Source organism: Tachypleus tridentatus, chromosome 2 (assembly GCF_004210375.1).
Source record: "Tachypleus tridentatus isolate NWPU-2018 chromosome 2, ASM421037v1, whole genome shotgun sequence".
Classification (NCBI taxonomy): domain Eukaryota; kingdom Metazoa; phylum Arthropoda; class Merostomata; order Xiphosura; family Limulidae; genus Tachypleus; species Tachypleus tridentatus.
In genome coordinates this window covers 83,082,966-83,102,611 of record NC_134826.1, presented here as the reverse complement: position 1 = coordinate 83,102,611, position 19,646 = coordinate 83,082,966, and the positions used below count along the sequence as shown (strand labels likewise).

Sequence of the window (19,646 nt, the reverse complement as noted above, 5' to 3'; positions counted from 1 at the left end):
TCGCTAACACTCTAGGTGAAAGCTTTTGCCCGGGTATCTAGCACTTCTGCTTGTTCCTCCACCTTCCTGGCCATCAAGACTCGGGCAGAGCGATTACCTCTTTCCTTTCGAACTGACTGTTTCTTTGACTATAATTGTCCCTTTACCCTGGTGGAACTAAAATGGCACTTCATTGGTCTGCCAGTACGTCTGTTGGACCTGATGATATTCATTATGACATGCTGCACCATCTATCTTCTGCTTCTCTTGATGCCCTTCTGATTGTTTTCAACCGGATCTGACAGGAGAATGTTTTTCCTGATGCCTGGTGCCAGGCTATTATTTTACCTTTCTCTAAGCCAGGGAAAGATCCCAAGATTCCTTCAAACTACCGTCCAATTGCTTTGACGAGCTGTCTCTGTAGGACACTAGAAAGGATGGTTAATGCTCGTCTTGTTTGGTTCCTTGAATCAAACAACCTCCTCTCGCCCACCCAGTGTGGGTTCCGTCGACAGCACTCCACCACAGACCACCTAATTCGTCTTGAAACATCTATCAGAGAAGCTTTTGTCAACCGCCAACATCTTGTATCAATATTCTTTGACATAGAGAAGGCTTATGACACAACATGGAGGTATGGCATTTTGCGAGACCTCCATACATATGGGTTACGTGGCCATCTACCCATGTTTATTAAAAAAATTTTAATGGACAGGAGATTCCAAGTTCGTGTGGGTTCGACACTTTCCCGTTCTTTTGTACAGGAACTTGGAGTCCCTCAAGGCTGTGTATTGAGTGTTGCACTCTTCAGTATAAAGATAAATGCCATCACTGAACAACTCCCTCTCACTGTTGCGAATGGGCTGTATGTCGACGACTTTCACATCTCATGTCAGTCATCAAACATGAGATATATTGAGCGGCAACTACAAACCGCCCTCAATTATGTACGGAAGTGGACTCTGGCGAACGGCTTTAATTTCTCTCTGTCCAAAACTGTATGCCTGCACTTTTGCCGTCGACGGGTATTCACCCTGATCCTGAACTTCATATCGGTGAAGTTTTGCTGCCAGTGGTCCCGAGACCAAGTTCTTGGGGCTTATCTTTGATCGTAAACTGACCTTTATACCACACTTAAAGCAGCTTGGTCAAATGCACAAGAGCACTGAACATCCTCCGTGTTCTCTCTTCTACCAGTTCGGGGCAGATCGCTGTTCAATGTTAAAGGTATATCGTGCTCTTATTAGATCGAAACTCGATTATGGATCAATGGTCTATGGCTCTGCCAGACCCTCGGCCTTAAAGACGCTGGACCCTGTTCATCACCAAGGACTTCGACTCTGCACTGGGGCTTTCCGTACCTCTCCAGTTCAAAGTATATACATTGAATCTCATGAACCTTCTCTACACCTTCGCCGTTTGCAACTATCTTTACAATATACTTCGAAACTTCATTCGTTACCAAAGCATCCCACCTGGAAATGTGTTTTCCTTCCTCGGTGGGCAGTACTTTTTCAGAACAGACGATCTGTCATTGCTCCGTTTGGCCTTCGCATCCGGGAGCAATTGGATGAATTGGGTCTGTCCTTGGATAACATTGCAGATTCCACAGGTTGGCCCATCCCACCATGGCTTATTACAGCCCCAAAATGTGACCTTTCTTTCAGTCACCTAAAAAAGGCAGATGCTCCAGATTGGAAGTAGTGGCTTTTATTCAATGAATATCTTTCAAACAATCATTCAGTTCCCATTTATACAGATGGTTCCAAATCAGGTAATTCAGTGGGCTCGGCTATGGTTTGCTATGGGTCAGTAGTTGCGCGCAGAATCCCTTCTACAGCTTCTGTGTTCACTGCTGAACTGTATGCCATATCTCTTGCCGTGGATCATATTGCAGCTGAGCAGTACTCCAACTGCACTATTTATACTGATTCCCTTAGTTCTATACTTGCCTTGGAATCGCTACACGTTAGCTCACATCCTATTCTCGCTGATATTCGAAACCGACTGGCCCATTTCTCATTAGCAGCTACTTCAATCCAGTTTTTCTGGATACCAGGCCATGTTGGTATTCGCGGGAACGAGCTTGCAGACATGGCAGCTAAATGTCTGCTTCAGCACCATCACTCCTATGCCTATTCCGACATGGACTATGGTGTTGTCTTCAAGGCTCGGCTCCGTGCCAGCTGGCAGTTCACTTGGAATGAGCAACGTGACAACAAACTTTTTCAAATCAAACCCAAAATTGGACTTTGGCCATCTAGCTTCCGTAAAGTTCAAAAGAAGGAAGTTGTTCTCACTAGGCTACGCATTGGTCACAGTTTTTTAACTCATCATTTTCTTTTATCTGGAACTGATGCACCAATGCGTAGTTTGTGTAACACTCAAATCACTATCAGCCACGTTTTACTTTCTTGCCATCGTTACAATTCTCAACGACGGCAATATTTTAAACATATTTTTTCCCAGGGTCAATCTGTAACATTGGACAGAGTTATTGGTGATGGTGACTCTGTCCACCTTGATAATGTTTTTAATTTTTTAATGGCCATTAACCTTTTTAATCTCATTTAAGTGTTGCATATTTATTCATTACACCTTTTTAATTGTGGTTCCTTTTTTACAGTTTTAATCTCTCTCCTTCAATTTGACCTTGGACAATTGTCAGAACATTAAATAACTCGACACCAGGACTGGAAAGGCCAACTTCAAGTGACTAACGCTCCTGTTTGAACTATCCGTTTGAACTACTCGTTAGTCATCCTTGCGAGTTGTTATTATACTTTTGCTTCATATCATTTCACACTTTTACTACTTAACTTTTTAGTACTGGCCATATTGACTCATAACCCGGAACCAGGACTGGAAAGACCAACTTCAGGTGGTTTTTTATACTTGCCTGTTAGTCTTCCTGGCGGGTTAGGATCATTACCATTCTGCTACAGGTAGTTCTTTACAACTTTGTTGACTGGATGTCACCATTGGTTTTTTCACCATTTTCTGTTTTAATTGCTGTTTTGCTTTTATCTTCATTTACTTTTACAAATTTTACTCCATTTACTTGACTTTTATCTTTTTACTGGACATTTGGCTACTCATTATTACGATTTTGCAGAGTGTCTTTTAAAACTTTTATTCTTTTACATTTTGATAATAGCTGCTATGACACATAACCCGGAACCAGGACTGGAAAGGCCAACTTCAGGTGATTGACGGTGGTTCTTGAACTTACCTGTTAATCTTCCTGGCGGGTTATGATCATTACCTTTTTGCTAGAGTAAATACCTTACAACTTCTTATACTCTGCCTTCTATCTTAACATTGTAGACTAGGTGTCAACATTGGTTTTATACTTTTTTGTTTTACCTTCATTTCCATTTATGTCTATTACTACATTTATTTATTTATTTTTATTTTTTTTTACATTTTTACCGAATGTCTGGCGCAGATAGCCTCGCTGCTTTGTGCCATAAAACACTAAATCAATCAATCAATCAATCAACCGTTGATGTTTTATTTTAGAGGAGCATAACCTGTGAGTTCAATTATTAAAGAACTTGACAGAAAATATGGAACATTTGCAAAATTTTTAATGACTCGTTATTTCAGTGTAACGAACAATAATTACAATATTGCTGAAACATTACGTTTAATTGCTACATATTATAACAAAGTTAATGCTGTAATACATTTGAAACTCATTAAAAACAAAATGGTAAATTTTGTAAATACAACAACAAAAACTATGATGTTGCTAACACTGTGTGTTTAATTGCTTCATTTTACAGTACAGTTAATGCTATATTACACTTGAAACTCATAAAAAAATAATTCAATAAATACCACAGAAGACAGAATTTCTTTTTTTTTTTTTGTATAAGATATTTCAGAAACTTTTAAAAGTATCAAATATATATTTTTATGTAATTTTATGTAGGAAATAGTTTGTATGCTTGTCTTTGTTCCAAGAGTTCTCACAATTTCTTGTGTAGTGGGTTTTTTTGTAATGACTTTTCTCATGTTTCTACTCAGGTTATAATGGAGAGAGTCATTTAGAAGGCATCAACCTAGCATTATGTGCTGTCAACCTTGCAGAGATAGCTGGAAAATCTCTTTCTAGAAAAACTTGTGCTCATATTCACATTACTGCTGCTCTTAGGATAAAGGAAAGCTTTCCATACTGTTTACATTTTTTTACTGTAAGTAGGGATAACATCTCCAAAAGTTTGAGAGGTTTATGGCTGATTATTTTTATGAAATTTGTTTAATAAAATTCTGCTGAAAAAGAACAGTAGCTGAGAATATGAGCTTTCCAAATTAGATCTTTTGGCACTTGTGAATCCCATCATTTGTTGTGTTTTTAGTATATCTGATGTATTTCTAGAATTATCTTGTTCTCTCAATTCAAACTTAAGTTCTTCAGAGAATTTTAAAAAAATTCTAAATGATGTGAGACAGTTTGTTTTCAATTTAATTAGCTCAACACAGATTTGGTCAATTTGACTGACCACGTAACCTCTTTAGTCATTTCAAGCCTTTATAGATTTAATACTTCTAACTTTCAATATAGTGTGTATTTCTTCACAAAATTTGGCAGTATTTTATATAACATTATAAGTCTTTCACACACACAAAAATTTATTTATTGAAGTATTCTTAATAAACTAAAAGATTTAAGAATGTATTGACTATTTGTTTTGAATAGTCTGTGTGTAAAGTAATTTTCATGTTAAGGTTAGAAATACTTTTGCTCATCTCATATTTCCTTTGTGTAACCTCTAAAACTTCCTAACAGCATTTCAAACGTTTTTTCCAGTAAAACTTTATTTCATCTGTTACTTTCTCTACCCTGACTGATAAGGGGATCGGTCAATTTGACTGACCTCGTAACCATCAGAAAAGTCAAAATCTAAATTATCCTTTTTTTTTTGTCTAAAATGATTTCATATAGTAACATAAAACTACATTCATTTATTCTGAAGCTTGTATACTGTTAAAATATAGATAATTAGTTGAGTGTTTATGCTATATTAATTAGTTTAACATCAGCAAAAAGTAGTTTAACAAAATGTAGAATATAAGATACTAAAAGCTTTCTAACATGTATGGTAAACGATACCTAGGATGAAAGGGGTGACTCCTACCTGCAGGTAACTTGTAGTTGATAAAATGTAAAAATTAATATTGATTTATCTTTGTATGTGTATACAATATTTTATTAATGGAGATAATGAAAATTTTCAGAGGTATTTTCTCAGCCAAGCCAAGAAATTATGTAAATCAGAAAGTCAAGTGTCAGTTTTCCAATGGCTCTTTCTTCCGGATGGATACAGGTTTTTTCTAACAAACAGTTGGTCTTATAAAGAAGATGACACAGTTTTCAGCTGTCTTGAAAATACTGGTATATAATGAGGTTTTTAGTTACTTATTTCTAATTATAATATTAGCAAATTTTACCACAAAACTTTTTGAAATAGTGAACAAGAAACTTAATGTATGCACACACATTTGTAGTCACAGCAAAGTTATAGTTTCAAATTAAGATATCAGTTGACTTGCCAACTTATTAGGGTGTCTCTAGCTACTTATTCGTTCAAGTTATGCATGTTATATAAATACTGTGTGACCTTTACCCTTTCTGGACTTCTAACCCCTGATTTTTCATTTTCACATTGGAAATACTTAACCAAAATGAAATGTAGTTTATTTATTATGTAGTTTATAATTGTATTTAACAATCTTATTTTTTAGGTTTTGGAATTTCTTGTTTTAGATTGGACACTTTTTTGGGGGGAATGACGTTGAAAATGCTTTATTTAATCTTAGCATTTAATTTTTTTTTATTGTTCAATAAAGAGAACTGGTCACAATTTGGTATATTTCTCTTGTCAAATTTAGCCATACTCCAAGTTTGCTCAAATTCAGTTAGAAAAGTGTTGTGACTTGGAGACAAAACACCAGTATGTGTTGGTTTAATATTATATTACCTTTTCTGCTACAATGTTTAAGTTTAACTAAAATTACTATACGAGGTTCCTTTTTACTGACTGACTGCCCAACTAATCCCAGAATGTTTCTTGAAACTTAATGATATTTGTGAAACCTCAGAAATTCACAAAATCGTTAAGTGCAATGGTAGATGATGGAAAATTTTAGCCTAGAAATCTTTAAATCTCCTGCCATCCATTTTAATAGTGCAATTTTATCACATTTGCTTAAAATTACATAAATATACATTTACCCTTTATTGAACAATTTTGTGAAATTGTTTAGTTATCTGCTGTAAGTTGAATGAAAAATAGGCTAGTCTCTGTATCTGAGAAATGTAAGCATTTCTCGACAGATGATGTTTTTAGGGATTTTAAAATGGTAAACTATTCTTTGAAAAACCTCTTTCAAGTTGGTTTGTGTTTCCTTTCTATGGTTTTTTACTTCAGACAATGGAGTGGCTAGTTATTGAGTGCAGGTTGTAATAATTTGTCATTTGGAAACAATCCACAAATATTTATGTATTTGTGCAATCAGATTAATGTTTATTTAAATCTCTATTGAGAAAAAATTATCACACTGCTGATATTAATTTGCTTCATTCCAACAGGTGATCCTCTGTCCTATGTATCTCGAAAGTTCAGAGAGAATATATTAAGGAAAGCTGTTAGATCCTTGTTTACTTCATCAAATAGTTTGTCTTCACATCGACATCAAAGGTGAGACAAGGAGTATGAAGTACAAATTAAAGTTTTAAAAAAATTACTGTGATTTTATTAATAAAGAGAACTGTGAAAAATGTTTATCAACATCCATAAAACCATTTAATGTTAGTTTATAAACATTTAAACAAGTAAAACAGCATTGGATGTTGATTATAAACACTACTGGTAACATGGTTTAATGGCCTATAATTGCCATTATTTCTGTGAATGAAATATTAAAAAACCTCGGATTAAAAGATTGTTAACTGTGTCTGTGAGGGGTAGGTCAAAGTGTGTATGTCATGACCTTTTACAAAGGTACATTTAAAATTTAATTAAGCTAATTTATTGTCATAAACACACACATGAATAAACTTGGCATTAAAACATGGTTGATAAATCAAATCTCATTTAAATTCTTAATTTTAAAGAGAGCTATTTAGATAAATTTTCAATTTCCCCTTGTATGAGAATTGTGATATTTATTTAAGCCATTTTGTCTATTGTTTAGTTTATTTTTTTAACATCCAGAGTTTAACATAATTTACCCATTGTAGTATTGATGTTACTAACACAGTTTTGTGTTAAGAGCCTTTAATCATCTTTGATTATAAAAACATAAACTAGAACATCAGAACAAATTTGCCATACCCACCTGTCACATCCTCTTTATCACAAGTTGCCAGAATTTCCCTGACATTTTATATAACATAATTTATAACCAATAAATAAACAAGGTTTTAATTACCAAATAATATATAATACTAACATACACCCAGTAGTTTGTTATCCTTTTATCCATAATGTAAAGTTTCTATTGTCAAGTTCATATTGAATATCTTAGGAAATTATTTTAAAGCACTTAGACTATTTAGAAAACTATTTAAATTATAATAGTTATAGGATACTTTCTGCTTTGTGCATGTTAGTATTTTGTTTTCATATGTTCATACTTCAAATAAATGAAAATTATTTAATACACTAGCATCATCATTACATAAAAATAGGCTTAAATTTCATCGGTGAGTTGAGAGGAAAAAAGACAAAAGGCTAGACAGAGGTACAAACCATCTTGGTTTTTATTTATTGTTGTGAAATTATGTAGAAATTAAAAGTTTGCTAGGTTGTAAAAAGTAATATAATAGTAACAAATAAAATTTCTCCCCAAGGTATTAATCCAATTTGAAAGTTTTAAGATTAAGAAAAGTAATTTTAATCCAGACATTAAAATCATTTTACAGGGGAGCAGTCACCATTCTGACATAAAACATTTATGGACAGATATTTATTAAAAGAATTAAGAGATCTCATTTCCTGTGTCCAGAAGACTTTTAATGTTTACTGAAAGTTTGCCAAATTGTATAAAGACACATGTACCATGTTAAAGACTTATCATTTGGATACTCTCATGGTTTTCTGGTGGTTACTGGGGAGGTCAGAATGATTAAGCCCATAGGAAAAGTTAAACATATCAAAAATTGTTAGCTAACAAGTCATTGTAAATATGAATATATATTATTGTTTATAAATGATTTAAATTCATTTTGTTTTGTTTCCAACAACTCTCGACACAAGCCCACTTACAGCTACTGCTAATAGTTTGTTTGTATGAACATTTAAGTATTTTCATATTTAGTAGTAATGTTATTATCCAACCAGTAAAATAAAATTTAAAAAGTAAATTGTTATATATATGATTGTATATGTTTGTATTTAAAAATATATTGTTTGTGTATAGAGACCAGCCACTTGGAGCTGCCACACACTATTATGTGGAGCAACTAATGGAAGCAAGTCAAGCTGCAGGCTCACTTCGATCAGCAGCCTTTACATTTGGGAGTAACCTCCAATTACACAGCATAGATCGCGTTAGTGAATGGTGGGCAGCACTAATTGGAGTAGCTATTCATTGGATTCAAGGAGAGGATCAGAAGGCTGAAACACTCTATAAGATTGTGGACTGCTTTCCTGTCAAGTTTTTGGGAATTCAGTAAGTTGTTCAAAAACATCTGTATTCTGAGGCTTTGTATTTGTGTGTTATGTAACTCCTCCTAAACTGCTGATCACACAAACTTCTAAGTGGTACAAAAAGAATCATATTGGTCCTAGGAGTTGCATAAAGGTAGAACTTTGAACCCAATTCCTTAAGTAACCCAGGGATTTCATGAAAACACTTACGGAGGTTACCCAAAAGCATACCTCACATTGGGCATTTATTTATGTAAGACCACGTAAACTAGTAGACCTACTAATTACCATTCATGACTTGTTTAAAGAAATTAAACTTGCATTATAACAGCATTGATCACTAAACTGTATCCAGAAAAAGTACAGAAAAGTAATTCTAGCATTAAATTTCATTACAGTGGCCCTGTAAATGTTGGCCATAGGCCTATATGTTCACTAGTTAATAATAATAAAACTAAGATTGTTTCTTTCTAGTATTAGAAGAATTAATCAAAGAGCTGACTGTGTATTTTGCCTTCACCTCATACTTATGAATTGAATTTCTCCTTAATTTATTGCAGCCTTGCATTTGTCTTATGGCTGGTTATTCATAAAACAGGCAGAAATGAATGTTAGTTAGAGAACATACAGAAGTGAGAAAAAAATACATCTTGCAGGTATTTCATTAAAACCATGATGTTAATAAATAAATAAATAAAATGCACAGAGAACATACAGTTGTCTTTGGTTTTGTCAGTTCTGTTTTGTGCTCTTCCAAATTATTTGAAGATTGTATTGACATAATTGTTGATACAGTTTGTAGTTCAGTGATGTGAATCAATATTCTCTAGTTAAGTTTCAAGATGCTTTCATTGTATAGTATCTTTATTTTAGCTATTAACTCTCTCAACATGGGCTCAGTCAATTTGACTGACCACAACCTGCTTTTACTCTAAATCTTTATGAATTTAATACTTCTAACTTTCAAAGTAATGTGTATATCTTCACAAAATTTTACAATCTTTCACATACAAAAAATATGTTTAGTAAAGTACTTTTAATAAACTAAAAGATATGTAGATGACATTGAATATTTGTTTTGAATAGTTTGTATGAAAAGTATTTTTCATGTTAAGATTAAAAGTCTAAAATTTCCTTTGTGTAATTTTTAAAACCTTGAAAATACATTTCAATCATCTTTTTTTTTGAGTAAAACCTTATTTTACCTTTTCATTTTCTCTACCCTATCTCAAATCGGGATCAGTCAATTTGACCAAACTTGTAACCACCAAAAGAAAAATCAAAATAAATATAAATTACCCTTTTTTTCTTTCTAGAATGACTTCATATTGCAACATGAAACAACATTTGGTTATCTTAAATAGCTTTAAGCTTGTAACAGTATACATATATTTATGATTAAATTTTATTGTCTTATTGTTCTTTTCATTGCCCCTTTTTACTGTGCCTAAGTACTATCCTGAAGCCATTATAAACTAAATCACTTGGGGACACTTGCAGCTCACACTGTGCTTTTGAATTACATTAACTGTATGCTGCTTTAGTGTGTGACTCATGAAACAATTTTATTATATTATCATTATTTATTTTACTCAATCTAATCTACAAATTTAAAATATCCCTATTTTTCCATTTTAGTTACCTTTATAAAAAATAAAGAATAAACATCAAAAATATACTAATAGTAGTTGTGCACTAAATTTTTATTTAATTAAATAATATATAAGAGAACATAGACTAATAACATACTAAAAAGACAATTTTCTCTAACAAACACAATTTTTCTGACTTCCAAACTACATGACAAGTGCTATTACAAATTTATCCAAGCTAGCCTTTGTGGTTCCTATGAGAACCAAAATTGTATTTTAAATAAAACTGACATTCATCTATTCAGAACGTACCCCCAGTGGCACAGCAGTATATCTGTGGATTCACACCACTGAAAACCATGTTTCAATATCTGTAGTGGGCAGAGGACAGATAACCCATTGTGTAGCTTTATGTATAATTCTAAACAAAAATATTCAGAACACTGTTATACGTCATTTGATAGATGAAAAGCTTTACTTTCTAGTAATTATAGATAATATATAATTAAACATGAGAGAGCTATTAATAAAACCCAAAAGAGAGGATGTGGCAGGTGGGTTTGGCAGAAGGGTGTTTGATTTTCTATTTAATAGCTATATAATGAAAAATAAATTGAAGACTAAAGTTATGGTTTGTCCAAGCAATGAGAATTTTATAGTAATTTGTTTAATTATGTGCCTTGTGAAGTGGGGGTTGATGAAATGGAAAAAATGTCGCACTAGGAAAATTCAAGATTTTTTTTTTTTTTCATATTGCCTTGTAGAATTAAGAGCTTGGAACTTACATACTATTAAAATATGGATTATTAGCTAAGATTTTATTCTATACTAATTGGTATAATATAAACAAAAAGTAGTCTAACATTTTGAATGCAAGGCACTAAAATTTTGTCATGTTCAGTTAATGATACCCGGGGCAAGAGGGTTGTAGTCATACTATTTTGTTTAAAGAAATTACAGTGAAGTTACATTTACCTATTCATTTGTGATTCAGTACTTACACATTTTTATAGCACCCAGGCATGTTGACCCTTGCTAGTGTCTCCATCTCACTGTCCTGTATAGCCTTAGACTATTTTTCATCTTCTTCCAGGGCTGCAACACCTACCATACATTTATTGTTTTTTTTTAGTTATGTTCTTTGCACAGCAAAAGCTTTTTAAAGATTCCTACCATTCCATGTAACAAATTTTAAGTGTTACCATATTTGTTGTACAGTAGCTTTTCAGTAAAAGGCCCAACACTCCAAGGCTGCATTTAAGATCTATTTACAAGAACAGTTTTTCTATTTTAACAAGAATTATTAACCTTCTTCCAAATCTTTCCAGTTTACTGGGCATAGGTTCTACACTGGAAGAATAAGCCACACTTGGATTATTTGTAATTAAATATTAGGTTCTTCGAAAAAGAATGTCAGATTTGAAACTTTAACTGTAATAAGAAATGAAAACGTTCAAAAGCAACTTTATAAATCAAAATAGGAACCTACACTTTTGCCAATGAGAAATAAGATTATTTATGCTATGATAAAACTCTGAAGTCCTAGAACTCAAAAATTCCTTAAAGCCATCATTCTCTGCTGCTGCTCTATTATTGAATCTTTTGTCCCATAAAAAGTTGTACAAATGTTTGAAAAAGTTGTATTCAGTGGGCAACAGGTCTGAGAAGTAAGAAAGATGAGGCAATGTTTAACAGACCAATTCTGAGCATTATCATGAAGCAAAGTTGGTCCTCTTTGATTAACTAGTACTGGCATTTTTTCATGCAAATTTTTATGCATTGCTTCCAATTCTTGACTGTAAACCTCTGCAGTGATATTTTGACCCTAGTTGAGCAAGCTGTAATGGATAATACCAGCTGCAGACCACCATACAGTGGTGACCGTAATCTTCTGTTGGTGCAACTTTGGCTTTGGAAAGTGTTTTGGAGCCTTGTCTTGGTTGAGCTGTTGTGCAAATCACTTTGTTATCGTAAAGGATCCACTTTTTGTCACAAGTGAGAGTTCCTCAAGAAATGGGTCATTTCTGTTGTGCAAAATCAGCATAGAGCACAGTTCAAAATGGCAATTTTTCTGATTTTCACTGAGTTCATGTGGAATTCACTTATCAAGTGTTTTTTTTTAACTTTTTCAATTTGCTTGAGATGGTTGAAAATTGTGGAAATGCTAACACCCAATTTTTGTGCCATTTCTTGAAGTTTGAACCAGATTTCTTTCCACTAATATTCTCAGTTGGTCAATTCTATCAGCAAGAAAGACATCCTCTGTCCTCCTTATCTTCAAGACTTACATCTACATTATGAAACCTTTGGAGCTAATGCTGTACTGTAAGTTTGGAGGTGGTTCCTTCATCCCATGTTTGGTTTATATTACATGCTATTTGTGATTTATGACCAATTTTGAATTCATGCAAAAAAAAATGTAATTTCTTTTGCATCATTAATTGCAAGGGTCTGAAGTATTGGAAATAAAGTTTTAGAAAAGAATAAGTACTTATAAACAGAAGAAAGCTTTAGTTTTTCAATGGTATATATGAAGTCATAAAAAAGACAGGTTTTTTATCCCTACAAATGACTAACATTTTAGTATAAAACATCTGCCATTATTTTTCAAACAACCTCATACAAATAAAAAAAAATATTTAAATGTTTAATTTTTATCTCAAGGAACCCACTTCCTGAAGCATTATTTAAAGCATACAAAGCAGAACAAGCCAATGTGAACAGATTGCCACTTGATGTTGTTTTAGATCTGTGTACAGATGCTGGGCACTTGCTGGAAAACAGTTTAAGCTATGCCTTTTATCATGCTCCAACACCTACTGATCAGGTATGTTTTGGGAAAAATGTTCACGTTTCAAATCTTAAAAGTTTTTCTATTCATACCTTGAAGTCTATATCTAAGGAAGGGTGAAATTTAAAAACTACTGAATGATTAGTGTAAGTTGAAAGTTTTCTAATTGTAAGTAGAATAAATTAAGTTATTCTTATAAAAAGTGGGTAACATTGACAGGAAATATATTTTTCTTAGATCCCATTTTATTTAATTTTGAAAGTGAAATTATAGTTTTGGCCTGATTATTAGGGTAATCTCGCATACCAGGTGATTCAACATTTTCAGGAACCATGGGGGAAGAGAAATTGTCATAATGTCCTTTTTTTTTAAAAACAAAATCAGTAATATAACTGAATAGCTTGCAGGTGGATTAGTCACAAGGATTAGCAATTAACTCAAATGAACATCTGATGCAAGTGCAGTAATGAATGCTATCTGGACGACCATGAATGCGATAGGCTAGAGAGGGGTGGGAGAGGGTCTGTGTTCAGTTATGGTTATAAAGTGGCTATGAATTTTACAGCCTAATTATTGTTTAAAAACAAAACAAAAAACCTCACCTTGTAATTGGCCAGTAAGGTACCTTTTAATTCTAGCTGCACCATGAAGCACCTTTTGGATGTGAACATTTGCTTAACAGTCAACCACATCGAAGTAAAAATAATAACTCTTAAACTATATTTCAAATTAATTTTTTTCATTGTATAATGTTTTTAAGGTAATTTGAAATGTCTCGTAGTTTTTCCTTCTGTTCTCTCTCTCATTTCACTATTTAGAATATTTCTATCCTCTTATGATCTTAGATCTTGTGATGTGAACAGCTATTAGTGAAGCTTAGCTTTAAAAATAGCTGCAGAAAAAGTCTAAATAATATTGGCTAGAACAAATTATGATTACACCAATGACGAGTAGATAAGGTGGCATAAAAAGTAGTTTGGTTTTATGAGTGTGATTGGACTTCTCATACAGAGAATAACAGTGACATCTAATTGAACTTTAAAGTACTTGAGAATATTCTTCACATCTGAGACTTTTTAAAGTTTCTTATTTTCCCAATTGAAAACATTTTAAATATTTTTATTGGTTTGAAAGATACAGAAAACTTCATACGTGAAAAGATGTTAGTTAATTTTAGTTGGCACCTACTAACAAAGTGTGTTATGTTAAAATACAAAGCAACTGTCATTGATAATTTGCTTGATACAGTAAGTGTTAAATAAAGCTTTATCTTTGTGCTTTAACTGATTATAATTCTTTTAAATGGCCTCATCAGTAAGGTTCTTCTGCAATGCAAATTTACTGTCACAAAAGGTATCAATCCTGTGTATTTTTATTGAAATTATATAGGAAATATTACTGTTCTATATAAATTTACACATGAATGTTTTATTTCAGTGTATGGATTACCTGTAACGTAATAGGATTGTTAATTAAACATGTTAATACTGTTGTGGTGGACTGTGGTTAACTTTGCAAATGAGTGCTTTTGAAGGTCAAAGTTGAACATTTATTACAATATAAGTAAAAAAAAAAAAATCTGTTACCAAGCCTGATTTCACGTCATATTATAAGGGCAGGTCATTGGTCACTACTAATAAGTTATGATCAGTTTCTGCTGTATTGTATTACATTTTGTAGCTGGAAGTGGTGACCACTGCAATTGGTAAAACAAATTTCTGAAAGAAGTGTGTTAATAAATATGAACCCAATGAATGTAGATGTATATGGAATGAATTTATCTGATGACAATAAATAAAACTGAATTCCTAACCCAAAGTGAAATATTGATTTTTTTTTTCCTAATAAATTTCTTGGAAGACAGTTTTGGAAATTTTTATAACATAAAGAAAAAATAGAAAAAAAATATTAAAACTAAGGCTACATCCTACTTAAAATGTGTGCTCTAAATTTCATGCACTTTGGTTAAGTATTTCCACTGTGACAAGGAGATAATTCTAGTTATATAAAGGACACACTTAGTGTTGAAACAGTTAAAATGGCTCTAACAATAATATTATGTTAGTCTGTTATTCCTAAAATATATTGCTTATTCTTAATATAGCTGCAACTATTTTGTCAAATAAGATGACATGTTTTCCAATTTATTTTATTCACAACCAAGTGAGGTGGTATTGTTTATCATAAGTGTGCAAAGAACAGTATTTCGGTAGTGCCAATACACTATGATGGGTAGGGGTTGAGGCAGCCATAAATTATATCCAGATATTTCCTCTTAATTGAAATGTAATCCAGAAGTGATGTTGATTGTTAAGGAATCAGGTTGTATACAAACTTTCCTAAAAAGCATTGTTCAAAAGGATACAATTATTCTGGAGATTAGATTTAATAGGAAATTGTAATGAGTGTAATTGTAATATTGGAAAGTGTTCTAGCAGATAATTCAATTCCTTGTCAGCTAACCTGCAGAGGAAGGAAATAATATAAAACTTAAACTACAGTATGAATTATAATAACATTTTCAACAGGATTTTCAACTTCTTGCATGTGTCTGGCTGCTAAGTATAAGGACATCTTTGTGGGAAGAAAATTCAGGTGCAAAAGAGAATTGTACAAATACCAGGAAAAAGTTCAGTTTCGTAAATGGATACAAGCACGACCTAAGTCTGTTAAGGAAGTTGGCTCACCATGTGTCTGAGGCACAGGCAAAGGTAACTTTAAATAGTTGCACATACAATTTCTTTCAGTAGAGCATTTAGTTTTTGATCTGTGTTGTAACTAATTGGTGGTCATTAAGAATCAAAAGGTAATTTTGCCAAAATCTTACAAATGTTTGTCATGTTTTTTTTGCTCTTGACAGCTGCCACTCTATGAAGCCACTCTTCGGATGATTACAGAAGCAAACCCAACAAAAACTCACTTGCTTTTGGACCATAGTATAAGGAAAAGAATGGACTCTTCACTTTCTGTCATTTACTCCAAAGGTCTGATGGCATATTTCTTTGAAGTGCATTTTAAGTTTTGTTGTTTATTTTTAAAATTAGATTTGTTAAAAATTTGTTTCCTCATGCCTACTACAAGGTGGTAAGTGAAGCTACTCTTGAACATGAATAAAAAGTTTTATTTCGTTTTTAAACAAAATTTATATACTTAAATTTTATGTTTAAGTAACTTCATGAAGGCCTTTAAAAATGCACTACAGTTTTTAACTTGCTGGTTTTAACTTTTTAAATGCCATCCATGTGGAACCTATCAAGTTGCTCATGAGACCATGATTTTGTCGAGTACAGAATCCTTAACAATATGATTCTCACCAAAATGTTTTAACTGAATTATCCTTGATGCTACAGTTAACCTCACTAATTACTGTTGGGTATCCCATGTATTTGAGGGTTAATCAGGCATCAATAGAAACTTGTTCTCAGTTAACTCCAGAGAAAGAGAGCTTGATTTACTAATATTTTTTACAGCTTCACAAGTTAAAATAAGCCCACTGGTAGATATCGAGTATCCTTTCTAGTGGCACTAGAAACCAGATTTTGATACTTGTGGTGGGCAGAACACAGGTAGCTCATTGTTTAGCTAAGTGCTTAACCTACAAACAAAGATGTCACGTATTTTGAGGATGTTTTGTGTTAATAGTTTATCCAAATAGGTTTGTAATGTTCCAATAATAATTGACTCTGTTTGCTATTTAAATAGAGAAATAATACATTGTAGTTTAAAATTAACCATTCAAATCGTCTGCAGTATAAGCAACGAACACTAGTGTGTTTATACAATATGGTGCACACTACTAATGGACAACATAATTAGAAGTAACTTAGGTTTAAGTTCTCTCATTAGTTTAGTTTTGTTTCTTCAATCAGCTTATCTCATAAATATTAGTTAATACAGGAGTGATGAGAAAACAGTTTGCACGAAGTGGATAATTAATTATTACCAAACACAAATTGACGTAGACAAAAAGACACCAGAATGTCCAATTAGAAGTATATAAAACGTTTTGGTTTGTACTATTGTCAAACCTTTCCTTCATACTTACAGGTGCTGGTCAATTAGGACCAGATGACAGAGATCACGCTTATGCTCTAATTCTAGCGTGCCGACATCTTCCATACCCCATGTTGTCTTCACCAGGGGCTCGTGAAAGAATGCTTTCAGATGCAGCACGCATTTTGGAGAAGGTTGGTGATAAAAGAAAGCTGAGAGACTGCCAAGCTATGATGATGTCACTGGGAACGTTAGTTGGTGGAATCCAGACATGAGTTTTTTTAGTCAAAACGATTATTTGTCACAAATATGAAATCATTCATTTCATATAAGAAAAATCATTTAACACTTCCACGTGGATTTTTATATTCCACTCTGTTACGATTACAAAAAGTAATTCCGTAGTGTGCCAGCAGGTGTGGGTAGTACTTTGATTTTTGTACTTGGTCTTTTAACGTCACTGTAGGTTGACCTGTAATTTACATTTTTCTTTGCCTAACTTATTTATCATCGGTGATGACGTTTTGAGTAAAGGTTTTTGAATGTTTATGCATTCTGAATAAACTTTTCTAGTCAAATACGTATGTATCAATACACACACAAAGCTTAAACAATCTATCAAAGAATACAGATATAAACTAATTAAAGTTGACACGTTTTAAGATTCGATAATGAACTTATAGAAAATGAATATTTATCTTAAACAGGACACTGTACAGTATGGACATCATACGTGACAGTACAAAATGTTAGGTTTGACCATAAACGAAACGGTGTAAAAGACGACAAGGTGTAGGGACGCTAACCCCGATAAATTAGCTTTAAGTGCAGAGTAATTGAATGAAAATATGCGATTAAAAAGAAATAACTTCTTTAATCTGGATAAAGCCTAAAAAGGCACAAGTTTTGAAAAGTTCGCCGACTCAGTTTCGATGGAGAATGGCAAATAACATGTTCCCCCTCACCCCTAAAGTAAATAAATAACAATAATACTTCGACACAATAGAAAGTGATACGTGTGATACAGCCCCAGTTTATGGCATTAAACGTGCAGCTGGTTATACGTATTACAGAAACATTCCATTTTATGACTACAAGACGTGGAAATTTGTCGCTGTAGGACGAGCTTTTATTCTTTTCCGTATACTTTCATAGTACATGTAGTTGTCATGCTACCCACTAGATGGCGCGAAATATATTTTACGTTTATTTTGTTTGTTTTGGAATTTCGCACAAAGCTACTCGAGGGCTATCTGTGCTAGCCGTCCCTAATTTAGCAGTGTAAGACTAGAGGGAAGGCAGCTAGTCATCACCACCCACCGCCAACTCTTGACTACTCTTTTACCAACGAATAGTGGGATTGACCGTCACATTATAACGCCCCCACGGCTGGGAGGGCGAGCATGTTTGACGCGACTCGGGCGCGAACCCGCGACCCTCAGATTACGAAGTGCACGCCTTAACGCGCTAGGCCATGCCAGGCCCTTTTACGTTTATGTAGGCTAAGTAAGGTTTGCCGTATAATTGTAAGAAAAATGTTTTACAGGATAACAAGCAACGTACCGTTGGCCTACACGTACTTCCTTGAACATATAAACATATCTGATTATTTTATGATACACGACAAGGAATTTTTATGACGTGGTGTTTATAAAGAAGTAAGATTTTAATATAAACCGAAATATATTTGATATTCAACCTGTAGTCTGGTTAAGGGGAAAACTCTGAATTTCCTAAATATTTATTTGAGATAACGTCATGAAAACCAAAATTATTTAAGTTTTCGAAAGTTCTGTTGGTAATCATTAGTATTTTACACACACACACACACACACACACACAGTACGTTGTTGAATCTTACGCTCGAGAATCTTCTACAAATTTAGAGAACAGGCGGGGCTTTCGTAATGCACATTTCATTCCCGTCATTTTTGTTTTCTGTGTGTTTAAAAAAATTCCTCGCAAAGCTGTATAAAGTTTCAACTATACATGCGTAGATGTTCCTGATTTTGAACTGTGGTGCACATGCTCTCTTCGTATGGTGCATGTAAAAGTTGCACAATTGCAAAAAGGAAGCGGTAGCGTGGTGTATAAATATCATTGAGATAAAAAAATCGGGTGGTCCACGGACAGAGCAAGTGGTCAATAAACACCAACCATCCATTTTTGCGTTCATTCTGTTGGACTGATCAATAAATCTCATCGTCACTCATATAGTGTTCTCACGTCCCGGCATGGCCAAATGGTTAAGGCACTCGACTCGTAATCTGAGGGTCGCGACTTCAAATTCCCTTCACACCAAACATGATAGCTCTTTCATCCGTGGAGGAGTTATAATGTAACGGTCAATTCCGCTATTCGTTAGTAAAAGAGAAGCCCAAGAGTTGGCGGTGGGTGGTGATGACTAGCTGCCTTCCCTCTAGTCTTACACTGATAAATTAAGGACGGCTAGCACAGATCGCCCTTGTGCAACTTTATGCGAAATTCAAAACAAACCAATCTCACGACCCAAAGTGCGGAGCGCGTTTTTGTGGTAATGGGAACTATAAATCACACGATTCACAGTGTGAGTATCCTGAAAATTAAGCTAATCCTGGCTTATCATTATTGTCAAGTGTAGAAATATGTCGA

The 19,646-nt window shown here is 33.5% G+C and overlaps 1 protein-coding gene across 6 annotated transcripts in view; it reads left to right on the top strand.

Annotated features, from left to right (window-relative positions):
* LOC143244387 (sterol regulatory element-binding protein 1-like) overlaps positions 1 to 17,593 on the top strand; it is a 33,083-nt gene extending 15,490 nt beyond the window's left edge. For 4 of the 6 annotated variants that reach the window (XM_076488954.1, XM_076488953.1, XM_076488956.1 and 1 more), the window contains exons 9-16: positions 4,012 to 4,178; positions 5,224 to 5,380; positions 6,578 to 6,686; positions 8,410 to 8,661; positions 12,896 to 13,058; positions 15,551 to 15,733; positions 15,883 to 16,006; positions 17,070 to 17,593. In XM_076488954.1, the coding sequence (XP_076345069.1) occupies positions 4,012 to 4,178; positions 5,224 to 5,380; positions 6,578 to 6,686; positions 8,410 to 8,661; positions 12,896 to 13,058; positions 15,551 to 15,733; positions 15,883 to 16,006; positions 17,070 to 17,290 (1,376 nt within the window). In that variant the 3' untranslated portion in view covers positions 17,291 to 17,593. Of the gene's footprint in view, positions 1 to 4,011; positions 4,179 to 5,223; positions 5,381 to 6,577; positions 6,687 to 8,409; positions 8,662 to 12,895; positions 13,059 to 15,550; positions 15,734 to 15,882; positions 16,012 to 17,069 lie in introns of those variants that run through there. The other 2 variants (XM_076488957.1, XM_076488958.1) reach the window with 2 other exon arrangements.
* Positions 17,594 to 19,646: the final 2,053 nt, after the last annotated feature.